This window comes from Xenia sp. Carnegie-2017, unplaced genomic scaffold, assembly GCF_021976095.1.
Source record: "Xenia sp. Carnegie-2017 unplaced genomic scaffold, XeniaSp_v1 HiC_scaffold_23, whole genome shotgun sequence".
In the NCBI taxonomy this organism is placed as follows: domain Eukaryota; kingdom Metazoa; phylum Cnidaria; class Anthozoa; order Malacalcyonacea; family Xeniidae; genus Xenia; species Xenia sp. Carnegie-2017.
This window is the reverse complement of record NW_025813486.1, coordinates 17,775,602-17,787,721: the sequence shown is the minus strand read 5'-3', so window position 1 is coordinate 17,787,721 and position 12,120 is coordinate 17,775,602. Positions and strand designations below refer to the sequence as shown.

Below are 12,120 nucleotides of genomic sequence, written 5' to 3'. Positions count from 1 at the left end.
AATTAGAAAAATATCATTGTAGAGAGATTTATCTATTTTGCAACATTCTTATAAGTTTATACGTCTCATCAACTTGCTTGAAATATAGCAACTAATCTAAATAATGCAGCACGTTATAATTAAAGGAACTAAAATGAACATATAACACCCACCGATTGTGGACCCTTTTCTGTCAAAGTTGGGACCACTACCATAGTATGGTGTGGAGCCAGAATGGACAATCCAATCAAAATTATCAAGGGGAAATCCAACATTTTTCCACGGGCATTTTGAGTTACTAATTCCGTTTTCAAAGTTACAGTCACCTGTTTTGAAAAAAATTTTAGTGTGGTAGCTATGATAAAAGTTGTGTTTTAGGAAATTAACTTTCGGTCAATTATTCATTTTGAAACTAGGTAAAACATTTGACGTTAAAACAGTAATAAAATTAACAAATGTTGATTGATATTTACAATTAATATCTTCAAATCTTTGAAAAAGCAGAAAATAGCAAATAAAACTATTTAAAAAGATTTTGAAATTTTTTATACTCAAAAAAAAAACAAACAATAATTGACTCGTTACTTGAATAATGCAAATAATATAAACTTAGCAACTATAATATCGCTCCAACTGTTGAAGCAGTCGTTTGTGTGATCATTATATAATATATCATAAACAAAATCTCACCGGGATTGAGACATTCGCCAAGGTCAACAAAAATATCATCCAAAGCAATATAACCAGGATATGAGTTTACCATAGTTTCAAAAATTATCTGTTGATAAATTATTTAAGTCAGGTGTGAGCATATTATAAAATAGATTTGTTCTTCTACTGTAAAGTGCATCATGAAAAAAGAATAGCGAGAATTTTCTCGTGTATATTGTGAATTAATATATTCTTGTAAATTTTTGGCATTCAAATTTTAATTCAACAGGAAACGTCATCATCTCAACAGCATTAGCTTTTCTATAAAGGTGCAGTGCTAATTTAAACGCCAGGTGTTACTTTTCCTACTAATAAATGCCAAATACTAGCTACTTCTACACTGATATATTACCTATTACCTAGATTTCTGGCTAGCAAGGAGGTAAAATTTTGAAGAAAACAAGTTCATTTATCCTGTTTTAGACATTTAAAACACTAACTAAGACCAATAAAATTTATGATTTTAATGGCTAACTTGTATATAACACTAGAACTAATGTTTCGTATAAATTGAGTAATTTGTTTTGTCTAAAAACAACTTTTGACTGCCACGTGCTTTTGTTTTGGGGACATTAAGTAAAAGATGAATTTTGGAACATTTTTAAATTGTAAATAATGTGTACATGCTACTTACAGAAAAACGACTATGGTTTACATAAATCGTCAAGTTGCCTTTTTTCCAAGATGTTTCTATGCCCAACAACCTTTTCTCTAAGGCAAGTTCTTTCCCATTTCCGATGACAAAAACCTTCAAAATGTTTGATGTGTAACCAAAGCTTCGATACCAGTAGGTCAAGCACGCTAAATTGCCATGTGCAGGGAGGTTCCTTTTAACAGTTCCATTTTTCTGACGTTCAAGACTAGTTGTTTCCATAGTGACAAAGTGACCTTGGTAAAAATTTGATATTTGAACGATAAAATGGTGTCCTTTTTTTTCTTCATTATAAGTTCAGTATTATCATGTTAAAACTAAAACGTTTTTATAACATAAAAGGTCGTATGTGAATGAAAAAATTTGGCAATATTATTTTTTACGCAACGAGAAAAAGCTATTCAGAGAAAAAATAAATTACTTATTATAAGAAAATTAGTGGAAAAAAATAATCCAAACATCAGGAAGTTTCGCAAAAAAAACAAGCTGAAGACGATTGATTTTTACAGGTATTTTAACTTGAGCAACAACCCCAGCTTTTAAGATTGGACTATTTAATTGATCAAAACATTAGGTGGTTTTTTAATACAAGCAAGAGGGTAGTGTTACAAGTAGTATAAGTAGAAGTATGAAAGCCAAATACTTCCAAATGACAAATTCCGATGCCAACTTCTCTCAAGCAAAGGAAGCTGCAGAATTTTGCAAAACACAACGTCAAATTATCGATGATATTTCTTGATTTCATTTTAGGCCGTGTTCTGTTGCCGATTATTGTTCAGTTTCGTTGCCCCCCATTTGGCGCTACATTTTACCAGGATAAATTAACAAAATGTATCATAGAAAGTGTAAATTCACTTGTTTCTACTTTTAAAAACCTGCAGTTCTTCAAGTATTTCACCATTGAAATTTCAATAATTTGATGTCTTTCGCAATCGATCAACGCAATTATGATTACGTAATTTCAGAGGATACTTGATGTACAATACGACATAAAATACAGATTCTGCAGTTTTACAATCATTTCTAAATGAAGTTTGCTAAAATCCGCTGTTCAGGCAAGCTTCAATCACGAAGCTTTAGATGGAGTTTGACAGCGTTTTAAGCAAGATTTTAAAAGTTTTCAAACTGGACTAATAAGAAAACATGCACTTAAACTCATTTGAGATATTTTAGATTATTTTTGGTTTAGGAAGAAAATTTTTGGGATAATCTGGAAAGTATTGTCTCCAATCTTACGGCAACTCCTTCCGGAATAAATCGGACACTTGTTTTGGTTGTTGACACTGTATTTCTGGAATTCTTCGAACCATTGTTTTTTGTGTTTATTCAAACTGAAAAGTATGCAGAACTTGGCAGACAACAAACTATGGAATGTAACCCCAAAAAGAATTGTTCTAAATCCACATGAAATGCTTCGTAAAACCTTACAAATAGCCAAAATAGTATTTTCTGTCGTTATCTCCTTTATAAATGTAAAACAAAGGAGCACATTAAAAATCATAAATTAATCCCACTCTAATAATAATTTCCTGAATATACTATAAAATTAAATTTAACATACTTTGAGGTATATGGCCCTACTCTTAGCCATTTAGTATAAAGTAGGCAGTGAGGTTCTAATTGTTACTGGGGGGCAATTACGTTCTACATAAAATGCCCCACTCCATATAATTAAAATACTTTAGAAATTACAGCCAAACGCCAGAACCAGGCAAGATAGGTTCAAGTCTTACTAGGGGGTCTCCAAGAAAATACTCCCCTGTAAATTAAAAGCCATGGAATGTCATTTTGTTGACTTGCGCAGGTAACCCACCATACAAAATTCGACTCCCTATATTCCCTTCTTCTTCCTCAAAAGAACAATCGTTAGGGGTGCAATGGCCAACTTCTCCAGTGCCAGCATGCCGCTGAGAGTAGATAAAAACCGTCAAATATACAATATTTAACTTAGCTTTTAGGTGTCACGATTTTAATGCTAGATGTCACATAAACTCGAATAGATTGGCGCAGTGCTTATCAAAGATATCTTTTTGTTGGTTCATGATTATGAGTCGTACTCACAGGATAAAAAGTTTTGTGTCAGATTTTAATTAACTATCATTTTTAACTCAATGGACTATCTATTTTCGAAACTGGTCCAGTATTACGTTTATTTTAGTAATTTCATTGAGTTGAATCAATCTTTTTTAGTGCGCCAGCGATTAATACGAGAGTGGACAAAGAGACACAATATAACAGTTACTCACCATAGGCATTGCCAATAGTATGATCGACAATTGAAAAGTTACCCAAATATGATCCAGAAACTCGTTGCCACCCTCCGATCTTTGTAAAATTGCACAGGTCGTTTTCAAATGTACATTGAATATCTAAAATACAGCGGTTACAAACTGAGTATAATGTACACATTGCAATGTTATAGAAAGCCTTTTAGTAAGAAGTATTTTTGAAATGTAATTATTCATACCCATTGCATCAACAACTCTAAATGTCAAGAAAAAGCCTGATAAGCTGTTACGCCAGTAAGAAGAACGAAAACTGACATTAATATTTTCTTTAGTAAAGAAAATTGGACGACTATTAACAAATGACTTTCCACATGTAGAATTAGAATATGTTCCATCTGAGATGATCAACTCTCCGTCATGACACCCATCGTAGTAATAATAATCTATTAAAACAAATCATTTCAAAATTTCGTACTGGATATTTTTTCACTCTAGTTTATCCACAAAAAAAACTTAGAAATTTTGAAAATAAATTGACAAATTATTAACTTATTGTATATGAACATAAACAATAACATTTTAATGAATATATTGAAAAAATTCATTAAAAAATTGTTCTTTTTAAGTTAACTTACACCTATATATGTCAATAAAGTTAAGGACAACTTCCAAGGATTTGTCTTCAGGAATCATTATAGTAACACTGCATGTTAAACTAGGGTTGTAGCCAAATGGGAATCCAGGTGAGTAAATACGACCCACAGCACTGTATATTGTCTTATTGTAGCAAACACTAAATGCAGGTGGTCGGCTCTTATCTAAAGACAAAACAGAAATTTATGACTACGACATTAACTTTAAAACGGTAGAAACTTTCCCATTCAAACCAAAACATAGAAAAGTAAACTACTACAATTAGGCATTACAAAGTTCATTTTGATCGATTATCAAAGAGATAGACAACTTCCAAAAAGCTAACTCTAATATTGCTCATAAAGGTAAACACGAAAGCAATCAACAAGGCAAAGAACACACAATCGTTAGTTTGAACCCTCTATAGACAGGGTGTATCAAAAAATGTAGATACTATAAAAAAAAGTTCTGTTAAACAAGACGCGTGCGGACTTAGCAAAAACTTTTGTTGGTTATTTTAAGTACTTTAACGTTCTCTGGTACAACCGGCAATGAAATTTTTAAAAATACAAGACGTTTTTCCAGTGAAATATACACTATTGAAAGTCTTTCAAAACAGGCCTTGCGCACAGAAAAAACATCAGAAAATCAATTTACTTGGCCTAAATCAAAAACCTTTGGGCAAGCGCTGGACAACGCGAGATCTTTAAAACTATTAAAGATTTTTGAGCGTTTTTTGCCATTTTATTCTAAGTTTTAATACATCATATTTTTACCTTTGGGAATCGGCTTTCTAATTTTATATTGTACTTTATAAAAATCTCTGAAATGCGTATATTTAATTCAGTTGACACGATGTACGTAATAAAATTTTCTTTTAAAAAGCACAAACACAAAAATTGAGTTTAAAAGATTTTGCGTTAGCCAGCGCTTTCTCTAAATTCCTTGAATTTTTGATAGTTTGTACAGCACAGTTCATTTAAAGTTAAGCCTTAGAATTTTAAAGTACTTGGAATAATTCTTTTAAAGTACTTAGGGTCAACTTCTTTTACACAACCTGAATACCACTTACTTCTCGATGATGTAAATTCAAGAGCAAAGCCTTTAAAACGTTGATTCAAATGAGCATTAAAAGTCAAAACCACAACACTAGTGTAAGGTGAAAATGTCACGGAGCGCTTGTTATTACAAAATTGTTTTGAAGTTCCACCAGATATAGTGAGAGAATCACGGCATCGTTTTTGATTACCTTTAAAAAGGAATGATTGTGGAAATAAAGTTTCTTGATCTTTTGTCTACAGAGTGTCTTTACAGAGTAAATCAAATATGAAGTTAATAAAGTGATCATGGGCAATAACATTACTAGCATTCAAAATAGTTTATTGAGCTTGAAATTTCTGCACACTTGAGATTTTATAGAGCTTGTAAAGTATTTAAAGCAAAATAATTCAAAAGTACTTTATACACTGATTTTCTTCTCAAATTTACCACACAAAAGCTTTGTAACATTAAAGCAACATTATAACTGAATTATAATGGCTACAAAAACATAATCACATTTTCCATTAGTTGCTACAAACACGGAAGATCATGTTTTTAAATTAACTAGGCAAAACAAATAGCTGTTGCAGTCTAAATGATCTTCTGCAGATTTCATTTTAGTGCATACATAAGTGTTTGAGTGGGATTCGTTTATTTTTGGAGAAACGCTGTGTATGTTGTATTTTCATATAAGTAGGGGCGGATCTAGGACATGTCAAATAGGTCATGTGACTCCATGTATATTTTACGAAAAAAATAGTTATTCCATTTTGAATACTAAGGTCCCCAAAGTGACGAGTAATTATGCATTTTCCTTTTTAATCAGCTAGAGTCGCAGCCTCGTTTTGTCCCAAGTCACAATTTAATAAGGTTTTTTGTTTACAGAGGCAGCGGTCAATCGCACAAATCTTTCACCATCTTGTGACTTTATCCATTTATTTAATTGGCAAAACGTAATTTAATTATTCTAATTTCTCTCTTGACACATTTATTGTTGAAAACCTGGGACAACGCCACTACGGTCTTCTTTGGCATTAAGCTTTCTATTTTTTAGTGCTGCCTTCCCTCATCTTGACTCGACTTGTTAATCACTTGCTTGGAACGTCGATTTGAAAGTTACGCGTATTATATTTTATTAGTAAAAATCTGTTTTAGATTTGTTGGATTATTCAGAATAGTTGGACTGTTCTTAAAAATTAACGTCACTATGGTCAGTAATGACATGCTCGAAATCATTTAAAGTGCAATAAGAGCAGCTATAGCCGTTTTTACTGAAACTCTCTGCCGTAAAAACGCTTATCTCAAGTAAAACAAAAAAATCAGTTCTGGTTATTAAAGTAGTGCAGTTCTTCAAGGAAAATATATAGAAGAAAAATGTTGCTTGAAATGTGAAAAAATAAACAAATTTTCTAGTTCTCTTGGTGAAGGCTCTTTAAAAGTAATACTAAAATAAAAAATTGACAGATAGTAAGGCACCTGGCTTACTAATAAATATTTGTAATCTATACAGTCACAGCTTTTAGCAAAGTAATGCCATATTTGATATAAATTTTTAACAATGTTAATATTTCTCTTAATGAATAATGTAGCTGAAAGTTTTCAAAGCCGTCGAAGGCTGTGAACAGACAGCTGAAAGCTTGTTCAATAAAAAATTTTATATCAGTGAACGTTTTACTGCATTATGTATAATCCTGATATCGGATCACGCATTTTTCTACTTTCCGTATTCTTTGTTTTCTTGAAATAAAATTTCTGAACATGATTTGTTGTTCACTGGAAAATATTCTGGTTGCACTGTGAAACTTTTGTTGTCTACTGAGAATTTAAATTGTCGAGCTTTAGTAGAAATAGTGTTATATGAAAACAATTATATCAATTTCTTTGTAAATTTCAACTAGGTTTTTCCACTGTTACCATTGACGAAACCCATTCCGTAGGTTTTTCTACAGGATTGATGACACCCATCTGTTGCATTCGTTCTAACTGTTCTTTAATTTTCGTTCTCATAGCTACTGGAACACGTCGAGGAGGATGAATTGTAGGTTTTACATTTGGATTGACACTGATATGATGTTTAATGGGTAAACATCCTAGTTTGCCATCGAAGAGATCTGCATATTTATTGAGAATATCGTCCCTAGTGAAAATAGGTTTGACATCTTTAATTCTTTTCACCATACCCAAACGCTCGCAATCAGGTAAACCAAGAATAGGCTTTACATCGTGTGTCGCTATATAGAAAAGAAGATTGTATCGTTTGTCTTTGTAAGAACACGTCATCACTGCTTGTCCCAAGGTTTGAACTGAATCTCCACTATACGACATTAGCTTTGTATTTGTTTTGGTAACTTGTTGCTCAGCTTCTCTGACTTTGTCGAACAATTTTTTAGAAAGCACATTACATTTTGCGCCTGTATCCACCTTCACGTTCACCAAATGTCTGCCAAATTTGAGTTCAGAATACCACTCGTCATTGTTTTTTTCTACAGCTTCAATATTCATTCGATAGTCGACTTTCGAGCTTGTGCGTTCTTGCGTAGGTGTGATTGCATTAACAGCACCAATAAACAATTCTTCATCACTAACTTCATGAACTGCTCTTTGTGACTTTTGTGTAGACGTTAGACACACCCGAGCAAAGTGGTTTTTCTTATGACATTTGTGGCAAATTTTTCCAAAAGCTGGGCATTGCTTTGGAAGATGTTTTCCTCCACAGTTTCTGCAATTGTTCTTTAATACGAATCTTTGTCCTCGATGTTTATCTTCTTTTGTTTGACTTAAGTTTGTGTAACTTCCTCTTGAGGTTTTCAAATTCTTCCTAGCCTTCAGTTCATCGACATCTTGATAATTAGTAAGATCTTTTACTTGTTGTTCCGACAATTCGTTTGCACTGCATATGTTTAGAGCCTTGTCTAAAGTTAAACTTGTTTCGCGAAGGAGAATCTTCTTACTGCATCACTGTTAATCCCACACACAATACGATCTTTAAAAAGTTTGCTCTCGAGGTCACCAAACTCGCACTTTCGAGCAATGTTTTTCAAATCTGTAACAAAGGAACTAATCGACTCTGACGGACTTTGCTTCCTTGTATGAAATAAATGTCTTTCGAATGTTAAAATCTTAAGCGGCATACAAATTTCTTCAAATTTCTTCACTAGAATTTCTGGATCGTCTTTGTCTTCCTCTTCGTTGTAGGTAAAAGAATTATATCTTTCAACTGCATCTTTGCCAGCTAGATTTAAGAGGATGCATGACTTTTCTTTCTTTGATTTCCGACTATGTCCTGCAGCAACAATGTATATTTCATAGTTCTGTTTGAAGCGACGCCAATTCTCAGCAACGTTGCCTTCAAACGAGAGTCGTGTTGGCCTGGAAAATCCTTCTGCCATTCGATAAGAACAAACTTTTCCTAATCGCTACCACCATGTAATAAGTCTTGTATTTAATGCCGGGCTTAGATAAACACAGGTTCATATATACATTACACATGCATATTAAATAAGGAATTACCAACGTCATTACAGTATATAAATATATTTAGGCATGCAATGTCACATGGAGAGCACTTATCTTTTAAATAGTGCTACACTTATTTGAGTAGCTGGTAGCTAAATTGATTTGTATTCTTAGTTTTAAGACAAAATCTATTTAAGCATACTTGTGGCTATAATAAATAAGAAGCTTTTTGTGAAAAGTGAATGCAGACCGGGTTTGATGTTTGTATTTTTGAAAATTTTCAATAAAGATTGTTTTAACAAACACGAATAATAATAATAACAATAATAATAAATTTTTGTAAGTACTCACCGCTTACGAAGGAGTCAAGAGAGATGTACGAAAAGCTAAAGTTGAGGACTGTGTTAAGAGGTTGTCTGATTGTCAATGTGCAACTTGCGTAGAAAGAATAATATGGATAGTAATTTGGTGACACAATATGTCCTTTAGACAGTGTAATAGTTCGTGATGGACAAATATTGATTGGGATACCAAAACCTGTATTAAATATAAAATGAGCGTTAATAAAAAAATAACTTTTGAATTGCATATCTTCTAGATTAAAAGAATATATATACTCTCCATCTTAGCAAAAGAAGGAGAGCCTTTTTCGTGTTTGTTATCGTTAATTCGTTTGAAGGCTAAATAGTCAATTTTTTAAAAAAAAGGAGGGGGGGGGGGATGTTTGCATAGGTAAAAACCTAGAAAAAAGCTGTTGCTCAAATTTTATTTTATGTCATTAATTATGTCCTTATCTGTTACCTAAATAATTAAAGATGCGGTGTTTGTTGACAAAAAAATAATTTAGCGCTTTAATATAGAAATATATCATGTAAATGTAAAACTTTCTTCTAAAAAAATAATAAAAAAATTTAGTAAGCTTTCTTGTATATTATTTAAGGAATGTTTGTTCTGTTTTGCCTCTACTTCATTTTTATGTCGTCACATTACTAACTTTTTGCCAAGTCATATTTTTTTACATTAGGCATTTTTTCCTGAAACTAGTAGCTATTTTTCCTGTTGGTGAATTTTTTATTTATTGCAGAAGTCAATTGACCAATGGAAACGTCTCAACAAATGTGCAATATATAAATTTTGATAAAAAGTTTGATTGTGTTTTAAATTGTATTCCTTCTGTTAGTTCTCGTTTGTGGAAGTGAGTGGAAGTTTTATAGATACTGTTTTATATGATATGCTTACTAAGTTGAGAAAGGAAAAACATGATAAAGGTGTTTCACTAAAAACAGTACTCACAATAAGCTTAGTCAACTTATTATTACTATTATGTATTGTATTACAGGTATCAGCTTTAAAGAAAATGTCGGTTAAAAAATGCACTAATGTAAACAGTAGTCCTTTATTGAGTTCATCTTAATATTGTATGTTTCTACTTGTAAATAAAAAAAAATAATTAAAAACTCACGTGGAGGTGTTGCATTAAGCGGAAGAATATCACAAGGTCCATCAAAAAATTTAAAGTCGTCAAGAGCGATATAACTAGAGCTAGTAAATCCTCTAACTCCTTCGACGATTATCTAAAGGCAAAATATTAATGTTTACATTAACTCCTTTTTTTAAACGCGATACAACAATAATCTTATGAATGCAATAGTAAAAATTTGAAAGTCAATTTATCAGGAATTATATTTGTTTATTTATACATTATTATTGTTTTATGCATTTATTTAATTCAGGAATTATATTTGTTTATTTATACATTATGAATATTTTATGCATTTATTCTTCATTTAATTTATTTATACATTGTTGCATGTGATGTCAAAGCGACTATATTGAGGTAGTACATCAACGCATAGGTACATTACACACAGATGCTGACGTATGTACATGTTACATGCTCGATCTTAAGGCCAGTATGAGTATTTAATATGGCGGCGTCAACAGGGCAGAAGATGTGTAGATCGTTAAATGTTTGTAGATGTAGATCGTCCATGTTAGTACAGTACTGAGAAGGACTGATTTTGTTGTTGTTGACTGAAGTTTAAACAACCTTAGCGGAAGTCATCTTCAAAGTCAAAACGAGGAATATACGTGAGGTTAGCCTTATTTTTATTTGGTTCATACGTCCTTGCAGAGGTGGTTAAATCAGAGTTGTTGGCGTATGCGTCTGACGTTGCTTGCAAAACGTATGTAGTCGTTAGCAAGTTGTTCGCTCAGTCATCCAAATGATCGTAATAAAGTAAATGGTGTGAACCCTGGAGTATCGTTACATGTTTGTAGATGTAGATCGTCCAGGTTAGTATAGTCCTAAAAAGGACTGTTTTTGTCCACGAATTATACTTTATGTTAAGCAGGAGAAAGAATGAAAAGAGCAACACAATCTATTGTATTTTGTTGAATTCGTCATGAAAACTCCCAAAGACTACGAGGAGAGGACATTTAGGGTCGAAGTATTTAACATTGTCCTTCAGTTCCAGCATTTGGCTTTGTTAAGCAGTTATTTGTTCGAAATGAAAGAAAAGTAGCAGGTGTGTGTTGTTTGTTATATTTATACTAAAAAGGCAATGCTTTTTGTTAACACAATGCTTAGTCAGTGTATGATGTGTTTGTGTTTTAATATTGCATCCCTCTCTCTTGGACTCATAAATTTCACTTTGTCTTTAGTATTTTCAGTTACTTAGTCATTAATTGCGAAAAAAGACAAATTACGTCTTCAATTTGTTGATCATTGTAAAAACTTAGTTTTTGACATCAACCATGATGTCAGTTAGCATGATCAATAATTTTTTTGGAGTTAATTTTATTTCATTCACTAGCGAAGAGAATGTTTGCAGATTTTTATTGTTAGTTCGAAAATAACAGAGAGGTTGTACAAAAAATTTCATATGCTTCTATTTCATAGCCTATGGACATGTTTGATATGTGAAAGAAACAATGCTGCTAACAATAAACAAGATCTCAATAGATTTATTGGATTTATGTATAATTTATGCTACACAAGCTTCAAACAACAATTGTTATGGCCGGCTAAATTGTTAAGCAAGACTTCCAGTTAAAAAATTCATCGAGACTAATGGCCTTTACTTAATACTATAGAATACTTACCCTAGATTTCAATCCAACACCAAAATTCACTGTTACTTGTCCCCTGATCCAGACATTTCCTTTGTTACCACTCAAAGTCCATACAGGTTTCATTTCTTCTCCAATAGATTGCTCGTATATATTGAGGGAACCAACAGTTGATCCATACATATGATACCAGAACGTAAAACACTTTGCTGATGTATTGAAATAGTCGCTAACCAACCAGCTTTTAGAACCCATAGATCCATAATATCTTCCCATATAAATGTACTTTCCTATTTAATTGTGAAATGTAAAATTAGAAAAATATCATTGTAGAGAGATTTATCTATT

The 12,120-nt window shown here is 32.2% G+C and overlaps 1 protein-coding gene across 1 annotated transcript in view; it reads right to left on the bottom strand.

Moving 5' to 3' along the window:
- The window catches only part of LOC124449545, a 132,109-nt gene that overhangs the window by 105,987 nt on the left and 14,002 nt on the right, over positions 1 to 12,120 (bottom strand). The window contains exons 11-20 of the mRNA XM_047000481.1: positions 11,806 to 12,062; positions 10,163 to 10,274; positions 9,052 to 9,237; positions 5,276 to 5,452; positions 4,206 to 4,388; positions 3,810 to 4,013; positions 3,589 to 3,711; positions 1,325 to 1,578; positions 670 to 757; positions 153 to 305 (exon numbers count right to left, since the gene is read on the bottom strand). Coding sequence (XP_046856437.1) covers positions 153 to 305; positions 670 to 757; positions 1,325 to 1,578; positions 3,589 to 3,711; positions 3,810 to 4,013; positions 4,206 to 4,388; positions 5,276 to 5,452; positions 9,052 to 9,237; positions 10,163 to 10,274; positions 11,806 to 12,062 — 1,737 coding nt within the window. The remainder of the gene's footprint in view (positions 1 to 152; positions 306 to 669; positions 758 to 1,324; positions 1,579 to 3,588; positions 3,712 to 3,809; positions 4,014 to 4,205; positions 4,389 to 5,275; positions 5,453 to 9,051; positions 9,238 to 10,162; positions 10,275 to 11,805; positions 12,063 to 12,120) is intronic.